Genomic DNA, 22,114 nt, shown 5'->3' with positions numbered 1-22,114 from the left:
ATTCAAGTAAAAAGTTAAGTTGCTAGCAAATATAGGCGAAACCGGCCAAGCCCACTACGAGAGCCCTGATGCCCCTAACATTATACTACTTAGCCAAGTACTTATTCATATGATAAAAATTATAAAATTCTAGGACGTTGTTTGTGAATGATAAATTTTGAAAATGCCTGATTAAAAAAAACGTGAATGCAATTATGCCTTTTAAGGTAACCTTTAGGTTGATAATCACTCAATGAATTCGACGTTTTCTGTGAAATAATGTTTGATACGTGCTCTAAACCTATTTTTTTTTGTATAGTACTCATAGCCTGTAGACCGACGTGGCTTTCTTTTTCTTTTTGAAAACCGAAGAGCAGGAGAGCGGGGAGAGCGCGGCGCGTAAGAACGAGGGCGGGGAACGACAACGTCATAAATTTCCCGCGCAGGTAGAGAGACAACGCCAGGTTCAAGATAGTGGGGAAGACGAAAGGAAAAGGCACGTAAAAGTTGGCGGGGGCGATTTCCTCCCGGTGTTATTTTCGTGTTCTCCCTCTCTCATTCAGCGGAGCCTGGAGCCCCTGGAGCCCTAGGACAACGCCGAAATCTTTTGTGAAGAACTGTACCGTGATTTACACGCGCGTACGCAGGTAAATAAAATTGAAGCTGAAAGTAGGTCCACGTAAAAGTAAAGTGTTGAACCTCGCTTAACTTTACATTTACGCCTTCGTACTTTCCTTCTTTTTCATTTACGTTCGTAGATTTTACGTGAGATGACACGGAACATTTTATATGCCGCAGTGGAAATTTTTTTCCTATGACGTAGGCGGTATTTGCCTGATTTGGGAAGAGATGAAAAACGATACTCTTTTTAAACAATGCGGTATTACTTTTATTTCCAAGATTATACATACCTATTTTTTACAAACAGCCGACGAAAAATTGGCAGCAAGATCTTTCTTTTATTTAATTAATGCAGTATACTTCTGACTGCATATTCCTTGGAGAACGCGGCGACTACAAACAATTACATCACTTTATTTCGCACATTGATTATATTGTTCATTAAAGTTTATAGTATCAGTTGTCACAATAAAACGTCGCTTTGTAATTGACACCAAGCAAGATCCACGCGTCAAGTTGATATCTGTTGTTTGAAGGGGCGTTCAACTGCAAGTGTTATTTCGCGTGTAGTTATTTGCTTCGGTTGGAAATGAACAGCGACAGCGAGGTCGAGTTTGACTCATCAGACGATGATTTGTCAAGCAATGTACAGCATAGTAAGAGGCCTTTCACTAGGCCATTCGTGCATCTAAAAAAGCGCTTGCGGGGTGCACCCTGCAAGAGCAAATACGAGGCTCTTAAAGCAGCTGGCAGAGTCCGTGATCTTTGTTTTACGAAGAGATACTCAAATGCTGACATCGAGGGGATGCTGAAGTCCAATTTTCCAAGTTTGGCTGGTTTGGATCTCACCAAGTAAGTGTTCATTCGTAGTGTGTGCCTTAACTGCGTCGTCGTCTTCCATATTGTTGTCCTTTCAAGCAAATCATGCTGTTTTGTTTCTTCCCAAAGACTGAGATTCCTAAAGTCGGAAAAGAGTGGCCACTCAATGAAGGTTCTATTCCAAGGTATTCCAACTGGACTTGAGCTCGCGAAGGAATTTAAAGGGTCTACGACCAAGAAAATATATATGCATTGGAAATCCAGTTCAGGTAATTTTTTTCATGTCTTCGAGAATGCAGGGTCGAAAGTACAGGTCACATTCCATCGATAAATTGCCAAACCACACAGATTTCCCTTGATCTATAACAGCATTTGGTTAAGGGACTAGGGGTAAAGGACACTTTTAATGCGATTTATTTACCTGTGCGAGCAAGCTCTCCATTTGGGCGATATCGGAAAAAGACACAAGAGGCACGCTTGAGGAGACGCTAAAACGGGGGGGCGGGGGCTTCGCCGCTCGCTCGCGTGTTCTCGCGCGGCTCGCTTCGCTTGCCCAAATAAGAGAACTTGCTCGTAGGCTACCTGCATTCTGACCTGTCTTTTAGACCCTTGAGAACGTGGCCATAAACATCTGAAAAATGAACCAAGTTGCCCTTTACTTAATATTTGGGTGCAGGTGAGCTGGCAAAAATCCAATGTGCGCCATCTTCTTTTAAAGCCATTTAATGGCTGATTTTACAGTAGAGCAAATTCACGTTGTAGTCCTTGCTGCTGTATACTTAGAGCACAAAGAAATTTCATCAAGCAAAACATATCAAGGGTGCAGGCATTAGTTAGTTTATAATCAGGACAGACTTACCTGAATAATATTCCCTAATTAAGACATACCATAACTCCTCTATAAAGCTCCCTGCGGTGGCTTGGTTATTTCAAGCCCATTAGAGACAAGGGATTTATCAGTGGAGAGGCTTATTTGAAAGTGGAGAGGGGGGGGGGGGGGGGGGGGGGGCTTGAAAGAGGAGTTTTGTTAGTTGCGTAAAATTGAATGGTAACTGGTTGTTCCAATACAAGTTCTTTCGGGTTAACTCTGTCATTGAAATTAATTTAAAAAATTCAATCTCTTTATACAGAGGCAGTCAAAAATCCATACCCTGACTCTTGTTTGACAGCCACTTTCTTGTATCCCCAAGGTGGCCATGGCTCATCTGTACTAAATCCACCTTGCATCTAAGTTCAGAATTTCAAAGACGTCTGGAGATTGCACAAAGTTGACATTGGATTATGCTTAAGGGAGGGTTGTTTGCTGGAGGTTGCTTGCACAAGAATGTTTGACTGTACAGAAAATTATTTTGTCACTATCTATAGAGTAAGGGCAAAGTAGACATTATAAGCAATTCACGTGAGTAACAAAACAAAACCACAGAATCTCAAAAAACTTTCTGAAAGCCTAGGTTACTATTACTTTTTGGAATGTTGGTGAACTTAATTTCTTATGGCCTAACTCATTATTAGCGGAAACCACTGTGGTTGGACAAGGAAGAAGATATATATGTAAAAGAGGACTCGAACTGAAGTTTGAGTTGATATAGGCAAGGAAATTCCACACATGAATTAGAACAACATATAAATTGATTATTGTCAAATCTATCGAACACTTTTTTTTTTTCCTAGGTGTAACAGCAACAACATCAAATCCAACATCTAATCCAACAACTGCCACCCCATTAGTGACCATCTCATCGACCTCAACCACTACTTCATCATCGAGCACTACATCGACCCCAATTCCATCATCCAGGACAACATCTACCGCTATTTCATCATCCAGAACTACATCAACAACAACATCATTACCCAGAACTACATCAACCACAACATCATTACCCAGAACTACATCTACCACAACATCATTACCCAGAACTACATCAACCACAACCGCGACATCTACACCTTTATCAACTGCAACCACACCACCAAGGACTGCAACTACCTGTATATCGTCCACAACTTCTTTAACTGGAACTACGTCATTCTTGACTTCGTCAATTGGAGTTACATCATCACTAAATTCATCAGCTGCAGCTACTCGCACATCATCTTCGACTTCATCAACTGGATCTATGTCAACCCTGACTTCATCAACTACCAGCTCATCACATAGTTTCTTACCAGCTTTCACCTCATCAACAACCTCCTCTTCATCCAACATCCCATCTACAGCCATGCCATCACCTGCATTCTCCATTCATACAGGACTAGGTAAGGAGAGTTACAGCTCATAGACAAATATTCTAGAGGGGGTGTCCGAAGTACCATCATTGTTAAGTAGCACACAAATACACTGACTAGGCATACCGTATGCAAGGTTCTTTTATCAGCCTAGGGACAATATACAGAACATAGGCAGATACAATCCATATAACGTTGCCCTAAGCTGTTCAGTGTGCGAACTTACCGACTCTGACGTTGCACATATTTTATAAACATTAAAAACTATTTTTCCAGAAAATAAAAAATGTAAGAGTATAAAAACTAATCAAGGGAAAGTACGTATCTACAAGAAGAAAATACTAACCTGGCTGCAGCTGCTCACAGATTCCAAATTACACAAAAGTCCCCTGAATGGTACTCTTATAAAGGAACAGTTATCATTATTCAAGAGCAATAGTTACATTTTTTTTTTTTTTGGGGGGGGGGGGGGAGGGGGGTAGGAGAGTTGCTTTATGAAGTTTAACATACAACTTCATGAAACAATAACCTTGGTATAATATAGTTTACTTGAGCATTTGTTGGTCTTAGTGAACAAACATGATTTATTTGTTGCTTATCTAATCTTGTGCCAGTTATATATACATCACTGCGTGACTAATTATTGTTCTCATATTAATTATTGTTTCATTTTAAAATAATTTAGGTTCAAGTAGTGCAAGAGCAACACCCACATCAGCAACAGCCTCTATTACAGTTACGGCAACACCACTGTCAGTTCCTAGAGATGGTTGTAAGTTAACTGGAATTATGTCTGTGAGAGTTTGATACCTTTCAAAAAAAATTGTTGCTTTGCACTCATGATCATTGCTTTTAATTTTGTTGATGGGAGTATTTTCTGAGACAGAGCATTGAAAATCAATGTCATAATTAGCAAATACATCAATTTTGTTGTGAATCTCTGAACATTTCACTGAACGTATTCTTGTGTTGCTGTTGAAGTACGTTGAAGTAAAATTAATATGACAAAACACTTGATGTCAGGCCCCTCGGGAAACCAGTTAGTTTTGTTTTACCTCAAGCCCTGATTTTTCCCCAAATGAATCTTAAAAGGTCTCGTTTAATACAATGAGTAGGCCCATGATCTGCTCTCACAAAGTCATGCTTTCATAATTTACAAGCAATAAAATGTCTGTTTGTTGATCGTCACCAAAATTGATGGAATTTTAATTTTAAGGCAATTTAAATGCTCAATCCAGCACAACACTTTTTTTTTTACCAGTATCGACAAGAAGGCTCCTAGCAAGATTAGCTGGACAAAACAATGCAAATGATGGTGAGTGATATTTTTATGTTATCTCTATTTCTCTTAAAAACCATACATTATATATAATACAAGGCTGTGCTTTAAAGAAAATTTAAGGGAGCCCAGTGCTCTTAATCTCTGAAACTATAGGTGACCAGCATGTGATTTGTATGAAAAAAACTAAGATTTTCTAGTCGCCCAAGAGCAAAAGTTGGGCACCAGGGGCCACCGGGTGCTGCTACAGCACAGCCCCATATTATTATCAGAAAGTTATAACCCCTTGTGAGTTTCTGATAATTATTATATAATAAATGTAAATAAACTGAATGAAGTCTACATACCTTCAAACAATAACCACTCCAGTAGAAGGGTTGTTACCAAGATTTCAATTCAATGGTAAACTGATATGCATGCATTAAAAAGGCAATGAGAAGTCATTTTCTTTTTCTTTGTTTGTTTGTTTGTTTTACTTCCCGTGCAGGTATTTTTGGAACTTGCTCAAAGTAACAGGCTGGGGAAATTCCTGTTTCCTCGCCTAGTGACTACTATACGTCTCCTTTTCTTGTTTTTTGGGTCTTTTACAGGTAGTCTGAGTACCTGAGGAGTTAATTGTTGACCTAACTGCCAGCCCCTCCTTCTTCCTTGAGAAATTGAAACTGCTGCAAGAAAAAATAATGTTGACATGCATTTAACAATAAGCCCATCAAACTGTCGTCTAAGAACTCAAGGCATTGTTGATGGCTAATTTCAAATTCTCTACCTTTCCCACAGACATATCCCTAAGTCCACCTGAAGATGATGATCTGGTTGTCTTGGATCACAGTCCAACCCATTGTAAGGAAAATACTGGTGTAATATAGAATCTAATACCATAAATTAAACTCCCATGAATGTTTTGGATTTTGGGAAATACGTTCCTGTATTCTGGGGTACTTATTGGTAAACTAGGCTAAGTTTATAAGATCCTAATTACGATTCTCGATTTTTATACCACCAATATATAATACTCTTTTGTGGATTTCCAGTTTTTCTGTTACACAACCTGTCACCTCGCAGCACTGATGAGGTCTGAATGGTTCAGATGAAATATTTGTGTCATTATTATTTTTATTATTTTTTGGCGCTGAGTTTTGGAATTTTCTGTTAGTATTAAAATTAATGTTGTATGAAGGAGATCATAGATCAGATTGTTCATTACCAGAAGAATAAATGAGCTTGTGTTAAGTTTGCACCGTAAATATACTGTAATTTATATACATGTAGTGATAAGAACTCCTGCAGGATTTCACATAAAGTTTAACTGCTCAACCACTTAGCACAGGTGATCAAACATTATATTGTATTATTGCGCCGACATAAATGTAAGTTTACAGGCATATTACATAAGAAGTTATTGTATGAAAAAGTAATGGACATTTGAAAAAGTACTGAATTTTTGGTTATTGGGCAAATTTATTCAAAATTTATTTCCTTTGCCTACATGACTTGAAAGTCACACTGCTTAATTTGTTGCAATAAACTAAGATGCCTCATTCATTTGATTGCGTGTAGATTCAAGTACAAGAGCTTCAATGACCCAAGGTGTTCAACCACTTGGTGGAGGTGACTTGGAAACATTTTATGGTATTGTTACCCGATTTATAAGTTAGACAAATTAATTTCACATAAAAACTCTTTACATTATCTTGAAAAAGTACTGGACACTTCTATAAGTATAGGTTCTAATATGTTACCTGCATAAATCAAAAGTTAATTAAGCCGCTTGAGTAAATTAGTTTGCAATTATGTTGATTCCACTTCAAGAGCCTCTGTCGCCCAGTTGACTAAGATGTCTCCTTTATCTGATTGCACGTAGATTCAAATACAAGATCAGCTTCAACTGTTCAAAGTGTTACTGCTCAACCACGGAGAACAGGTGACCGAACATTATATTGTATTATTAGGCCGATATACATGTAGGTTTATAGGCGTATCAGTTAGGAACTTGTTGTATGAAAAAGTGCTGCACATTTTAAGGATCTCAATCAAATACTACTTTGCTTACATAAATGAAAAGTTAATTAAGCTGCTTAATACATTATGTTGCAATTGACCAAGTAGATTCTAGTGAAGAAGCTTCTGCTAGCCAAGGTTTAACTATCCAACACGTAGCACAGTTGAGCAAAATAATGTTTTGAATAATTATGGCATATTCTGTATGCTGGAACATTAATTTCACGTAGATCTAAGTATAAGATACAAATTTATAGGAGGATCATTAGGGAAAGGGGAAAAAAAACCAAGGAAAAAAATAGACATGAGTGAAGGTCAGTGTGATCTTGAAAAAATAATAATGTTAATACTTACACTTACTGGAAAAAAAAAAGAACAAAAAAAAAAAAAAGACAAAAATCTACTGTTGACCAAACAAACAACAAAAAAAAATTACAAAAATAGTGATATACCACATTGTAGCCATAACTGCAACAAAACAAATCTACTGTTGACCAAAAAAACAAGAAAAAAAAATTACAAAAATAGTGATATACCACATTGTAGCCATAACTGCAACAAAACAAATCAACATATTGTTATCCTGCTTGAAAATTTATGCTCGCTGAAATTTTTCCACGTCTTACAGGATTCTTTCAAGGTACCCCATTTAATGGACCAGGGATACAAGGTAAACACCTCGGCAAATTATATCCATGCATATAATGAATCTAGATTTTTTTATCATAAGACTTCTAAATGTTATTAGCATAAAAATATTGACCGTATCCTTAATGGGTCTCAACAGGCCACTAGAAAAATAGTTGGTGGGAATTGCAAATCAACCAAAAGGTTTAGTTAGTTATAAATTAAGGAATTTCAGCTTTTTTCTATACATCTTTCCTCTATGCGAAGGATCAATTAGAAGGAATGTCTTGATTTAGCTTTATTTGTTCAACTACAAAATTGCTCATGCAGTCACATTGTTTGATTTCTCTACAATATCAACACCTACACTGATATAGCTGGAACAGTCAAGCAAGACCTTTTTCCTTTTGGCCTGGGAGGTAAGGAATCTGCTCTAAAGTTCAGCACTTACATGTACCTGTTCTCTTTCGCCTTCTTTTTGTCTCGATTCAATCCTGAATTTTTTTTAAATAAGACAGAGATATTGACTCAGTGAGGGCATATAAAAAATTGGACATACAGTCAAACCTCTTTAATACGGACACCAAAGGGACAGAAGCAAGTGTCCGCTTTACAGAGATGTCCGTAACCAAACGAGAGGTGTCGGGAACCAAATGAACTGTCCGTAATAGAGAGGTGTGCGTATTATAGAGGTGTCCGTAAGGAGAGGTTAGACTGTATTTCAAATGCAGATACTGATAAAATAGAGGTCAATGTTTAAATTGCAGTTCAAAGTATTTTTCTCGTGATAGGACCAACACGCAGAAGAACTTCACGTTCCGATGAAGTGGCAAATTGCCAGTGTCTCTTGCAGTCTTCAAGTGACCAGACATGCATGCTGCCATTTTTGAATCATTCCTTCGAAGAGGTATTAAATTATTAATAAATTATTGCTAACAAAGGAAGGCTTAATCACCTAATTTTCTTAACAGTTCAAATCAAAATGACAATAAACAAATATTAACTATAATTTATTTACTCACTTACTCTCCCTTTGTTATTTATTACAGTTATGCTGGCAGGCAAATGAAGACTGCAAGGGAGTGATTGTTACCCTAGTAAACAAAAGGAAAACAATTGACGAGAAGAGACGAGATTTGTTGAGGCATGTAAAACCTTCCTTCTGTGACGATGCAAAAGCAGTTGCATGCATTTATTCAAGGGAGATATTAATAATTATTATTATCATATACCAATACTGACTTTTGAAGTTTCTTACTGCAGGGTGCTTCATGAGATGGAATTTAAACACAGTGATAATTGGTTGTTTTGGATAGGAGAAACCAGCTCCACTGACGGGTTGAAAGGTGAAGGCTTTACATCATGAAAATGATTTGTCCACAGCACAATGCCACTTACTGTATATATAAAACCTTTTTTGAAAGAACAGTGCACACACCTGTGTACAGGTGTAGTAGACTATAATATTAATAGATTTTTGCTAGGGACTCATTAGGCCATGTGGAACTATAAGGTAACACTTATCGAATCACAAACATCTCTTTGTTGAAATAACAGGCAGCTGGATTAATGTCTTCATCAGAAATTTTTGACAAAACGTTTACTTGTAGATTATTTATCCTTGTTAGTTATGGACATTTATGGTGGTGACCCACGCACAGAAAGGATGCTTTTCCTGGTCCCGTCAGTGGGTAGAAGTCCTTCGTTGTTGGGACAGATTTCAGGTAATTTCAGAGGAGCAAGAATCGTCGTGGTCAATGTCAATAACAATAAATTTTTAAACCACTTTCAAACGCGATCAAAGCTGTCACGATTGTGTGTGTGTGTTAAAACGACATGCCTGTGATACAACAGCACGTGCTCAAGGCTTATTAATGAGTAATGTTACAGTTATAGTGAGAAAAGATTGCCATATGTCCTTTAATTCTTGAATTAACTCAAAACCCCAATACATGGAGCCTCGAACTGGAAAGCAAGGATTTTTCAATAGCTTTTACATAAAGAGATATAGCTGAAGGATTAGATCTCATGAGTACCACAAACAGCTAACCTGAACAAGGATCGAACTATGATTATATCAACTGGAAGGTTCGAGTTTTATAAGACAATTATTGCAAGCAAAAAAGGAGAAGGTAGAATTAAATGAAAGCAATCATTTTTTTATTACCCTTACCCTATTTAGATGCAGACATTGATGAAGTGGGCTCCGTTTTGAAAAAAGTTTTAGAAAGGGTGGCTGTTCACCAACAACAGAGGTAACATACCTAATATGATGCAAAAGTTACACATTAAATTGAAGGAGGCTATGAAAAAAAAAAAAAAACAGGTAAAGTCAATCTTAAGATTTAGCTGTAAGTAACAGAAAAGCAATCCTTAGAGGCATGAAATAGCTGATTTTGAAGGTTCAGTTGTTTATTACTTTGTTTGTTTTTTTTACTTTAAGACTACACCTTTATCAGTTACCCCGATCTTAGCACTGTTATTTAAATAACTCAAATGCCAGAAGGACTGAGCCAATCAATAAACCAAGTAATTAAATATCACATAACAACCCTGAAGTTAAAAATCTCCAAACATGACCTCTGACATAACCTGGAACATTCTCTAGATTGCCTAATTCCATTTCCTAACAAAAAAGGCCAGGTTATGCCACACAATGACACTGATAGTCTCAAGAGAAAAAAAACATGGCAAGCAAGCTGGTCTAGAAGCACCCTTAACAATTGTGTACATTGTTGAAGGAAAGCCCTTAGTCACTCTGCTGTCTTATAAGCTCATCAATAGACTTAAAGCCAAAAACAGTTACAAGACCTGATAGTTGGCTGAATGTGACCTTTTCATTGCAGGAAAAAATGGGCAATTTCCAGCTCTATTCAAGCCCAACAGGTGAGGAAGGTTTAACAGTACATCAGTAGACATGTACTCACTTCCAAATTAATTGTACTGCTCACTGATACATTGTTGATTTCACATCGGGATAACTGTTGATAATTTAACTTTTAAGTCCATACAAAACCGTTTTGATTTTAAAGCAAAATAAAATAGGCTGAATGTTGTTTTGCTTTGTTTATTTCTTCTTAACAAGGTAAGGCAGATGAGACGCCAAAGGATAACTCGCCCGCCCAAAGAAGGCTACAAAGTGATAGTGCGTGACTTGGTTCAGGGCCGCCCATTAATGTCCCGCAAATTTAGTGAAACTGCCTTTTATCAGGTACAAAAGAAGCAATAATATTGTAAAAAGAGTTTTCTGTAGATCAAGTGGGAAGAGCCCCTGCCCTGTGTTTGGGAGATCATAGGTTCGAATCCTGAAAGGGACTCAGATTTTTCTTTGTCACACGCTTTCGACATGCTGATCATTTCATTTTCACAATATTGTTATACTTTTCAATAGGCAACATCTCGAGTAAAAGACAGTATTTTCTTTAGGTTTTGAAATTGATGTAGTGTTTTAATAAATTATTAGTCATTGAAAGCACCCGAAGCATCATATCAGTAACAGGATACTGAAAGGGCCATGCATTTCCCTAATAACTTCACTTGTATTTAGCCAAAGCTAAATAAAGCAGCATTGGTAAAGAAAGAAAGATAAGAAAGTAATAAATAAAGGAAATGATATTATAGATAATATTAATTCATGATAAGAAGGTAACATCGGCACAAACATCTTTATTTATTTATTATCCTAAACTATAACATGGTTGGGTAAATTGCCAAGAACAATTTCTAAGGGTGCACAACTTAAGAGGAACAATAACTATTAAAACATTGCCTGATGAGTGGGGTCATGTTATTGAAATAGCAGTGAACTACCTCCAAAGCCTAAATGAATATTTCTTTAAGTCACTGCGGTTTTTGTTTTATCTTACAGGAAGTATATGACTGGGCAGGGGGCGCTGATGAGATGCCTCTCTTTTTTACGTTACATAAAGAGTCCAGACCTACATGTATAAGTCACAAGGAGCGATTAAAGGGCCATGAAGTTTTGAGTTTTGTGGAACGTGTAAGTATGGTACATTATCATTTATCTTATCTGGATAAACTTGCTTGAGCTTTGATAGTAAAAACCTTTGCTGAAAGAAGAATTCTACTTTATCACACAGGATGAGGAAGACATGGTTAGACTACTTGGGCCATTTGAGGTAAGGGGGGAATGCAAACAGATGTTGGCACATGCAAATGTACCATAACAATAATACCTAATAAGCTATCTGGAATAAGATATGTAAAAGATGCTTACTAAGGGAAACAGCAGAAGGTTACTATATCTAACCCAAGGAAACTGATGTTTAGGATAAGGTTGAGATGACACTAAAATGTCAGCACTTTGTAAATTGAAATTGAAAAAGAAACTATTTTAGATGTAATGTTTATTTCTAATTTTTCTTATTTTAAACAGAAACCTAGACCTATTAACCCCTTGAATTTCTGGACATCTAACCTTAGTGTTCTTAATCGAGCCAGGTCCTCTGTGTCCATGCTCTCCGTGAGCGAGGATCTTTGCCACCAGGTTCTTGCGAACATAACCCTTGCAGACTGGGTTCTTAATCGAGCCAGGTCCTCTGTGTCCATGCTCTCCGTGAGCGAGGATCTTTGCCACCAGGTTCTTGGGAACATAACCCTTGCAGACTGGGTTCTTAATCGAGCCAGGTCCTCTGTGTCCATGCTCTTCGTGAGCGAGGATCTTTGCCACCAGGTTCTTGGGAACATAACCCTCGCAGACTGGGTTCTTAATCGAGCCAGGTCCTCTGTGTCCATGCTCTTCGTGAGCGAGGATCTTTGCCACCAGGTTCTTGGGAACATAACCCTCGCAGACTGGGTTCTTAATCGAGCCAGGTCCTCTGTGTCCATGCTCTACCTGAGTGAGGATCTTTGCCACCAGGCTCTTGGGGACATAACATAACATGTAACACAAAATTAATCAAAGACTGCATTTACAACAACACTGACTACCCAGTATGACTTTTGACTAGATGACTTTCCAAGCTATTATTAGTTGTCATAAAAAAATATTTATGTATAATATATCTTTACAAGGGAAAGGATATCTTACCAAAAAGGTATAATAATTAGGTAAATGGGTTAAACATTCGTAAATAATGCCAGCAGGGAAAGATAATACTGCATAAGCATACTTTTAATATTAAGTTAACTGAATGCCCTCAAGCAAATACAGTACATCGATGTAATCATTAAAAATGAGTAGTTGATGTAGGAAGTTATCAAATACCAAATCCAAAACACAAGTTACAATAAACCAACATTAAATAACCACTAAATAACTGCGAACTTGATATAAAAATACAAATGAAAATACACTGAATAAATTATTACAGTAGGTAACACTGTGCTACTTTAAAAAAAAAAAAGTCACGCAAAGTCATAAACACTGGGAATTGCAAACAAGCGACAAGAGTACGACCAAAGATGAACACAGTCAAGATGAAAATAATGAGAAATGATGGAATACACCTGGAAAGTTACAAAGGAATGTTCAATGGTTAAGGCATGGTTGATTCACAATGACTTCTCTCAAAGCCAAAGAGCATGGTGGGGATACAAACTACCAACTACTTTGAAGTAAAAAGAAGGCACCATCAAAGAAAGAAGAACAATGAACCTCGAGATGTAAATATACAAGACTATATTAAGTAATAGAATTTTTCACATGCTGGAGATTGAAACAACATGTAGCTAGGAGAGAAGGCTGAAGGTTATTGGTCCAGGTTGGGGTTGAGGTTGATATGTCAGCTGACAGGGTGAATGGGTTAACTGCAGTCAGGTTACAGGTAAAGGGTATCCTCAACACTGAATGATAACTTTAGACCCTAAAGGAACTAGCTTAATGTATACCTTAAACCTCTTTAGTTTGAATGTGTACTTGAAAAACAAGGCTAAAAATAAAAGTACATGTATAACAGTCATAATTAAAAGCAAGAAAGTAGTATTATACACTAGTAAAAGTTTATTTGATAGAAAAATTAAATGATATAAATTTAATAGCTATGATATGTAACAGAGAAATAAACAATCCAAAAAAAATCAACAAGAAGCTAGATACTTCTAAATAAATTATATATTATTCTATATAAACTGACTCAGTTATGAACTATCATTGCATACAAAGTCTTATGTCTATTTACCAAACAAACACCTTTTTAGATAATTAAGAGCCTGTAAAGTACTCTTTAATACACCATAGATTCCAAATTCAATGGGCATTTCCACCCCTGTCTGCCTGAGTTGGACAGTTCACAATCAACATGAATTTGTCCAGTTGACACTAACAGTGAAGCTCACTACTCACCAACTAATGCTTAATCAGTCTTCTGGTCCAGTTCAAAGTTGAACAAACAGACTGCCCTCTTTGGGTTGGCAGGGTGGCCATTATCTGGACAGCATTCCTCCCTTCTGTTTTGCTATTTTTTGCAGGTTGAATTCAGAGGGAACATTCCTTGTGGAACTTCGGAAGAGGACCTCTCCAAGACAGTTCAGGGTAATCAGTTCAATGTATTTATCAGGGTACATGGAAATGAAGTATAACTACCAAAACGTGTCTGGATATTATGTTCACAATAATACAGATCACTTCTTGCACCATCGACAGACCTGTAAATGAAAATTGTAATTATTACATGAACAAGAGGCAATAACAGAAAATAATTATTTTCCACAAACACTCTTGTCAATACCACAATTGCCCTCTATCCTTTGTTTTAAGTCTACAGATCTCTTTTTGAAACAAGAAAAAGTATATTCTATCATTTTTTAATTTTATCGTTTCATGAACTATGATGAAATTTAACACCTTCCCTGTTCTACAAGGGAATCAAGTACAACATACATGTATATAACATAGACATGATGTACTGTAGTTAATTTTTCTATCTCTGATAAATGTCATTTCTTCTTTGTTACAACGTTATTAGAATATATTACCATACCCCAAAACAAAAGGGACACTTGTAAATGAATTAGGACTTGAAGACAAAGAACTAGAATCAACCAGGGTTGATTCATTTCAACCCGACCATAATTTTTGACATGTAATAAATATTTTTAAAATACTATCTTCTGATATCTTCTCTCTTTCATTATGTTATAGATGCAAGTCCAACCAGCAAACCACCAGCAGCATGCGTGATGTCACCAAAGGTCAAAACAACCACTACAACACACATTACCACTTCCACGACATCAACAAAAACCATCTCATCAGCCACGAAATCGAGAAATACCACATCATCCACTGCAGCATCAGTTGTTACCTCATCCACCACTTTGCCATCTGCCATCACATCAGCCACTACCCCTCCCAGTACGAATATCAAAACCGCTGACACCTCGACCACCCCATCAACAACCCCAACATCATTGACTGTCCCCCTTCATGCAGATGGTAAGGAAAACGTTTCCACCATGCTATTGTTGTTGAAAAGGCCATTAACTATTATTTAAATGGAGACAAGTTACTAATACATAGACAAATGAAACACAAATTACTTCGAAAGAGCGTGAGTTCTAGGGGGCTTGAATTAAAAAGGGTTAAATTACAGGTGTCTTTTTGAAATAATAAAAATTATATTTCTACCATTTTTTAATACTATTGTCTCATGGACTATGATGAAATTTACCACCCTCCCTGTTATACAAGGGAATTAACTACAACATACATGTATATAACATGGACATGATATACTGTAGTTAATTTTTTTATCTCTGATAAATTTCTTTCATTATGTTATAGATGCAAGTCCAACCAGCAAACCACCAGCAGCATGCTTGACGTCACCAAAGGTCAAAACAACCACTACAACACACATTACCACCTCCACGACATCAACAAAAACCATCTCATCAACCACGAAATCAACAAATACCACATCATCCACTGCAGCATCAGTTGTTACCTCATCCATCACATTGTCATCCACCATCACAACATCCACTGCCTCTCCCAACATGAATATCAAAACCGCGGCCACCCCATCAACAATCCCAACATCATTGACTGTCCCCCTTCATGCAGAAGGTAAGGAAAAAGTTTTCACCATGCTATTGTTGTTGAAAAGGCCATTAACTATTATTTAAATGAGATAAGTTAATGATACATAGACAAATGAAACACAAATTACTTCGAAAGAGCATGAGTTCTAGAGGGCTTGAATTAGAAAGGGTTAAATAACAGTGGAAGAATTAATTTAACTTTTGAGTTAGTGTAAGGATCAACTTAGTTAGAGTTCTATTAGCTCCATTTTTACCATGTCAGGACTGTGTGTATATCATCTTTTTGTAACAATTTTTCATATTCAGTCTAAGAGTTAAAACATGAAAAATATAAAAAAGTTGAGAAAGCAGTACTCAGGTATATATGTGGAACAGTTACCATTATAACCATTAATGGAAAAATACTGTGGACTGTTCTTTTTCAGAAGAAGACAGCAATCGAAAAGGAGAAAAAAGAAAGAAGAGGAAAGATCCAAGAAGCAGGAAAGACAGAAGGCAAAAAAAGAAAAAAGCTGATGCACAGTAATGTGATGGTGTCTGAACAGACCTTTTGCACCAATATGTCAGCCATATTAAATCAAATAGAATTAAGGGAGTATCAGGGGGTGCCCAAGCAGCATGAGTATTATCGGATATACTCACTCATTATTTACACGCGCTTCTTGGCCCAATTTTTCTTAAAGGGAAAAAAGATAAAGATCGCTGTACCGTGTTTTGATGTTTCTCTTTGCCCGAAAATCATTCATAAATACTGAGCGAATGCCCCCTGGGTTTCAATTCAATATGGCCACAATATCGGTAAAAAGGTCTATTCACAATATTACGATTTCAGACCACGATGCACGAAGACTACTAGAATTGTCACTTTATTACAGCCATTTTGAAATCACAGAATTTAGCCAGTAGCAATATTTATTTGATCTAGAAGTTGGTTTGATGAAAAGCAATAATAAAAAGGCCACCACATTTCATTTTGTACCCAGAACAGAAATGATACAATTAAGAGCATGAATGAGGTCCTTTATACAGATAACGGTTTAGAGCCTATCAGATTGCAGGGATTACCAGTGATTTCAAAATGGACGTAACAAAGTTTGGAATCAAGATTACCACAACTTTTTGGGTGAAAGAAAAAAACAAAACAAAAATAGCTTTTTAACATTGATTTTTTAGGCTGCATGTAGAGTAGTCGAGAGCATTTTAAACCTCCTTCAAAAGAAGTATTTTTTAAAAAATTAACCATACAATCGAGTAAGGTTCAAAACATGTCATAGAATGCAAATTAGCGTAGAAAGTTACCGGGAAACCATCGGCAATTATTTAAATGGCAGTTATGACAAAAAATGTAAAGAGAGGGGGACAGATGAAGTGTTATCCCCTACTGACACTGTAGCGACCTTAAGATGCATCTATTCAGTCCATGGAAACAGATAGCCAAACATACTAATTTCGCAAAATTAATTTGGCAATAATAGTATCCCTTTTCTAAGAGGTAGCCCGGCTGTTTTTTTCCTGGTAAGACACAATTCATTCTATGCCTGCCAACTTTTTCTGGTCAAATGTGTCAGATTTTTGATCATGACGGTCCCAGTGAACTCCCGAGGTTTTCTGTAAATTTTCGGGAGCCTTCTGGGCCTTCCCGAAAACTTGCAAAGATGTTCTGACGGCCTTTGAGCACTTTCGAAACTGGTGTAAAAGACACCAACTTTAGTGTGCTTTGATTTTGTTGGAACACAAAAGTCATCATTCAAAGCCTGGAATATTAATTGTGGAAATTGAATTAAACTTTTGTCACTCATCACGTATTTAAGAACAATTTGTCTGGATTTGTGAGCCAGGTTTGAGAAACTGTCCTTGAAGTGCGAGATTGATGTCTTTAGTCCACAGGCGTGAGACTCGCGCACAGTGCATGAGAGTTGGCAGGCATACCCATCTACTGAATCTGTGCATCTTAAGGTGTCTACCATTCCTCATGAGTACGTGATATGAAGGGTAAAAACTCTTACAGTTTTAGTAACCGGAAATTTTTGCAAAAATAGTATTATAAGCTTATCAGTTTCAGTTGAGCTCCAGTTCCGTTGAATTTGTGTGACTGCATGAAGCTGTCGATTCCAATTTTGAAACTAGTTGTATTAAAAGATCACCGAAGTTGGCATGCAGTGATAAATGAAATGCGTTCAGCATAAACGTAAGTCTTTAATTTTAACCATTATTAGTATAATTACATTGATGAAGATCGAAAACAGTATAGTAATAGTCGGCGAATAGTCACCTCGACGTCGTCTCAGTGACTATTCGCCGATATTCACGTCGCCTGAGCCGACTAATTGTTTAACGTTTACTTGACTTTTATGAAGTTCATTTCGGCCATGTAAAAAATATAAAGCCTAAGACCTGCAGCAAACGTCAATGTTCAGTCATTGCAGAAAAGAAAGTTTTTCCTTGACGACTTGAGTAGAACTTGCGCTTACGCCGACTAGCAGGGTATAGTTTAATAATTATTAAAGGTTAAATACATTTGCTTGAACACTTACCTCACGTGTATTAAAGAAAAACCGCTTTGTGTTTCAGTAACATTCCGAGTTTGTTGAAGGGAAGCCACCTTATATATCAAACCGGGCGTTTCAACCGCTTGACACATGGATTAATGCGTAGATAGAGAGTACGAGTACAGATTTTAGAAATAAAATCACATAGGTTGCTACTTGGTTGTCACGTTTGTCACAAGTTATGGCGGCGGGGGAGGGACGAGAGAATCTGGGGACTAGAACGTTAGTCCCCTTCTTATTTCTCCTCACAGTTAGATGAGATAAAACGTCTGTTGAAATTGGAGAATATTTTTTCCCTTTTGACAAAAGGAACAAACAATCAATCAAGTATAGACACCATCTTTAGTGGGAAGTAAATCGCTATATACGTTAAGCAGAGTTGAGTCAGGATATAATTACACAAATCCTGCCCCTCCCCACCCCCACCAAAACCCCTTCAAAAAGTAAATAGATAAAATTCAAAATTTGTCCTTTGATTAAAGACCAAACTAAGTTTTAAAATCCTTTTTCCCTTTTTCTTTTTCATTGATTGCGGTCAATCATAATTTTAGCGAAGCTATTAGTACCACATGCTTTTATTGTATCGCAGAAACTCGCGAAGTTTTAGGGAGAATGGCCTAGATGGCCATGAAAGGGGTTTGCGTAAAACGCGGAATCCAAAAACCCACCCCGAATTCTGACGATTACTGATTAAAGTTTGGAAACTAAGTGAATCAAGTTTCTGGTAAGCTTGCTGAGCGTTAGTGGAACCTGATACACTCATGTATTCCTCAGCCTAATAACTAAACTTCAGATTCACGCGGCTATTTTTTCCGGGGTGTAGGGAAACCCATGTAACTGAGACATTTTCGGGTTGGTGGAACTGGACATTAAGCAGCCTCTCCGTCATGAGAATTACCAGTGGTTATGTTACCTTACCACCTGTCTTTTTTCGTTTGTTTTGTTTTGTTTTTTTTTCCTTAGGGACGAGAAGCGACGAGATAATAACTTCCGCCTTTCTATTTATGAAGAAACATTTCCGTTACTTTTTCCTTTGAAAAATATACCTTTTTCCGTACTTTGAAGATGTTCTCTACCTACCCTCTCCCCTCCCCCCCCCCCCCCCCCCCATTTTGACTGTCAAAACGATCGAGTTTGATTTACCGAGAAATCGGACCCGATTGAGTTTCCCTCTGACAGGATAAGACATTTAGAAATCGGGCCCGATTTAAGACAATTCGGACCCGATTAATTTAAATCGAGTCCGATGACTTTATCGGGCCCGATTTAACAACAATTCGAGCCCGATTAGTTTTGGAATCCGATCTGAAACATATCGGACCCGACTAGAAATCGGACCCGATTTGTTATCGTGCTCGATTAAACGAAATCGGGTCCGAGTTGATATTCGGGTCCGACTGAAAAAAGTCGAACTCGATTACCCAGAAACCGGTAAACATCCGAATTCCGATCTGAAACATATCGGACCCGACTAGAAATCGGACCCGATTTGTTATCGTGCTCGATTAAACGAAATCGGGTCCGAGTTGATATTCGGGTCCGACTGAAAAAAGTCGAACTCGATTACCCAGAAACCGGTAAACATCCGAAACCGGTAAACATCCACATAGTTTTGCTCTCAACCAAAGAATCACAATGCTATCATCCATCTGCTTCTTATCGGATAGTTTTTGAGCTAGTTCGGTAAGAAATCGCTCGTATTATGTCTCATGTATTATTGAAGGTCGGTCTATAGGAGCTGAGGAGTAAAAATCAATACTTGGCTGGCCCAGCCTACAAGCTCGCAGAAATTATCTCAAATGCGTCTTAGTCCATAAGTGTCTTCACGGAATAGCGGCTTCGTACTTACTTGCAGAGCAGGGCGGATAAATGTTGAGCAGTGAAACGAGCGCTCCGCTCTTCATTTAATGTGTGATGCGGAGCAGGACTGGCAAGAGCGCTCTTTCCGCGCTTCCGGTGCGCTTGAAGGCCGGCGAAATTTTCCTTTTTGCAAACCGGAAATCCTATTTTCTTTCTTTAATTTCAGGCTACAATGTTAAATAGATAAATTCGTTTCATAACAATATCAATAAACAGTTTCATATGTTTGTGTCTGTATGCCTATAAGTCAAACTTGTTGGTTGTATAATGCCAAAATTTGAGTTTAATTTGAAAGTGTTGAATACCTCCTCCTTCCACTAAATATCACCTAATCGTCTTTCGCCGTTTCGTTTGCAAAAGCTTAACACTTCTTAACCTCAATTTTTACATATGTTAAAGGGGGATAAATTTTAAATAAACATGACAAAATATTAGATTGATATATTTTGATATAGCGGCGTTGTGCTGCTTCAAACTTTGCGTCTCGGGTGCAACGCGCCATGGCGATTCGCGCAATGCGTCGCAAATCCGGCAACCGCATGTAAACAAAATTTATTGAGGTTAGTTGTAAGGTTTTTCCGCCCTGGTGCAGAGTTTAGGCACGCGCACCTTTTCCGTGGCGATAACACCGGAAGCCGTTATTTGCTGCGCCCTTCCTTCGCAAAAAATACTAAATACCAAGGTAGCTTCAGAATAACCGGTGCTCGGACCTACAACACCCTACCGAGAATCATTAGACAAGTAGAGACTCTCAGAGAATTTAAAATCAAGCTAAAGCGCCATTTTAAACAGTTACGCCTGCAGTACATGTTGCCTTTGTAACTTAATTTATTGTCTAGTTTTAATGTCTTTGTTTTTGTGTTGTGTCAGGGCTCCATTTCACTAGCTCTGCTAAAGTGGATGCCCCTGGATAAACATTGATTAAAAAAAAACATATGACGTGTCGTGATCGCTAATGAGTGGGGAAATGAGGGAACATCAGTATGTGAAACGCGTTTAGGAGATTTGTAATAACGTCATCAACGAGAGTTTGACTGGACTTCGTAGTTGTTGTTGCTTTGGTGACGACTTGCTTCAGGTTCAGTGATTCGAGGGCATTTCAGTGTACCGCTTGACATCAGATGTTTGTTGTTTGATCATATCGATGTTAACATCGCCAAATTCAGCATCCCATGCCATGAAGCAACGAGTTCAGTGAGAAAATGGTCAAGTCTCTGTAACCAGTCGGAGATATGCATTTGACTTTCAGCCAGATATTAAATACTGCCAAACAGAATTTTGCTGTTCTTGTTTTGGCCGGGAAAGGCTCAATCCACCAGTGTTCCAGTTCCGCATACTAACGCCTCTCAATAGTGAGCAAACCTGGACTGCGACCAAGGAAGGCGTGCTAGGCCGAGGAGAAATGGAAATGGAGTCAACCCTTTCCCATGAAAATTTATTTATAGAAAGAGCTTTCGAGGAATATTTTTCACGCCTTCTTAGTAATATCCAATCAGAGCAGAGCAGAGTTCCTGGCTCTGGACAACCGGTGTTTAAGTAAATATTGAAAATCAAGCTCGATCTTTAGTACCTTATTTTAGTGGTTAACTCGCTTCTATAATGCTTTGGAGCTTTTCCCTACGTCCACAAAGGAGCACACTGCATTGACCCACAGTTATTTTTAAAGTTAAAACTATGCTATGCTCTACGTGGAATACATCTCTCGCTTGCGGCTGCTGTAATGGTGCGCGATCCGGTATCGCGAATTATCATGTACAGATTTTATAAGCCAGATTACTGTGGCAGTGAATAAAAAGGGCTCTGAGAGCTTTTGATAACATAATTCTAACGCAAACATTTCAAGAAGACAAGATTCTTGATCAAACATATAATAAAAAATGTGAGTAGTCGCTCTATACTTTATACATGTAATCTATAACACAGACATGTAATTTTAAATTTACATCATACTTGTATAAAACTTGTCCAGCGGCTCTCCTCGAAAAGCCCTACAGGGTTTGCTGAGAGTTCCTGCCCAAGTATATTTTAATTATAAGACTGTGTAATTATTGTACTATGTTAAAAAGGGCAAATAAATTGATTGAAGTTTAAAAATAACGGGCGTGCAGTGGAATTAAATGCGAATTTACTCTGTTGTGTACCTGACATA

At 37.7% G+C, this 22,114-nt stretch overlaps 2 protein-coding genes across 10 annotated transcripts; one reads left to right on the top strand and one right to left on the bottom strand.

Moving 5' to 3' along the window:
* Window positions 1–844: 844 nt before the first annotated feature.
* LOC140944287 (uncharacterized) lies at window positions 845–12,779 on the bottom strand. Its single transcript, XM_073393441.1, has 5 exons — window positions 11,991–12,779; window positions 5,275–5,592; window positions 3,995–4,049; window positions 2,570–2,670; window positions 845–1,646 (listed from the first exon to the last, which is right to left on the bottom strand). The coding sequence occupies exons 1-2, from the start codon at window positions 12,453–12,455 to the stop codon at window positions 5,551–5,553; spliced, it is 507 nt and encodes a 168-aa protein (XP_073249542.1). The 5' UTR covers window positions 12,456–12,779; the 3' UTR covers window positions 845–1,646; window positions 2,570–2,670; window positions 3,995–4,049; window positions 5,275–5,550.
* LOC140944276 (uncharacterized) lies at window positions 1,558–18,258 on the top strand. Of its 9 annotated transcripts, none has more exons than XM_073393419.1 (22): window positions 1,558–1,688; window positions 3,091–3,678; window positions 4,334–4,420; window positions 4,910–4,963; window positions 5,705–5,767; window positions 6,485–6,535; window positions 6,789–6,848; window positions 7,554–7,595; window positions 7,930–7,971; window positions 8,320–8,459; window positions 8,602–8,696; window positions 8,816–8,898; window positions 9,181–9,276; window positions 9,735–9,807; window positions 10,399–10,438; window positions 10,638–10,763; window positions 11,421–11,552; window positions 11,653–11,691; window positions 13,982–14,045; window positions 14,655–14,948; window positions 15,297–15,581; window positions 15,982–18,258. In XM_073393419.1, the coding sequence occupies exons 1-22, from the start codon at window positions 1,586–1,588 to the stop codon at window positions 16,080–16,082; spliced, it is 2,658 nt and encodes an 885-aa protein (XP_073249520.1). In that variant the 5' UTR covers window positions 1,558–1,585; the 3' UTR covers window positions 16,083–18,258. The 9 variants fall into 9 exon arrangements, with proteins under 9 accessions (XP_073249520.1, XP_073249521.1, XP_073249519.1 ...); XM_073393420.1 differs by having other exon boundaries at window positions 6,485–6,556; window positions 8,344–8,459; XM_073393418.1 differs by having other exon boundaries at window positions 6,485–6,556; window positions 15,985–18,258.
* Window positions 18,259–22,114: the final 3,856 nt, after the last annotated feature.

Source organism: Porites lutea, chromosome 7, assembly GCF_958299795.1.
Source record: "Porites lutea chromosome 7, jaPorLute2.1, whole genome shotgun sequence".
Lineage (NCBI taxonomy): Eukaryota > Metazoa > Cnidaria > Anthozoa > Scleractinia > Poritidae > Porites > Porites lutea.
This window is presented reverse-complemented; position numbering and strand designations above follow the sequence as displayed.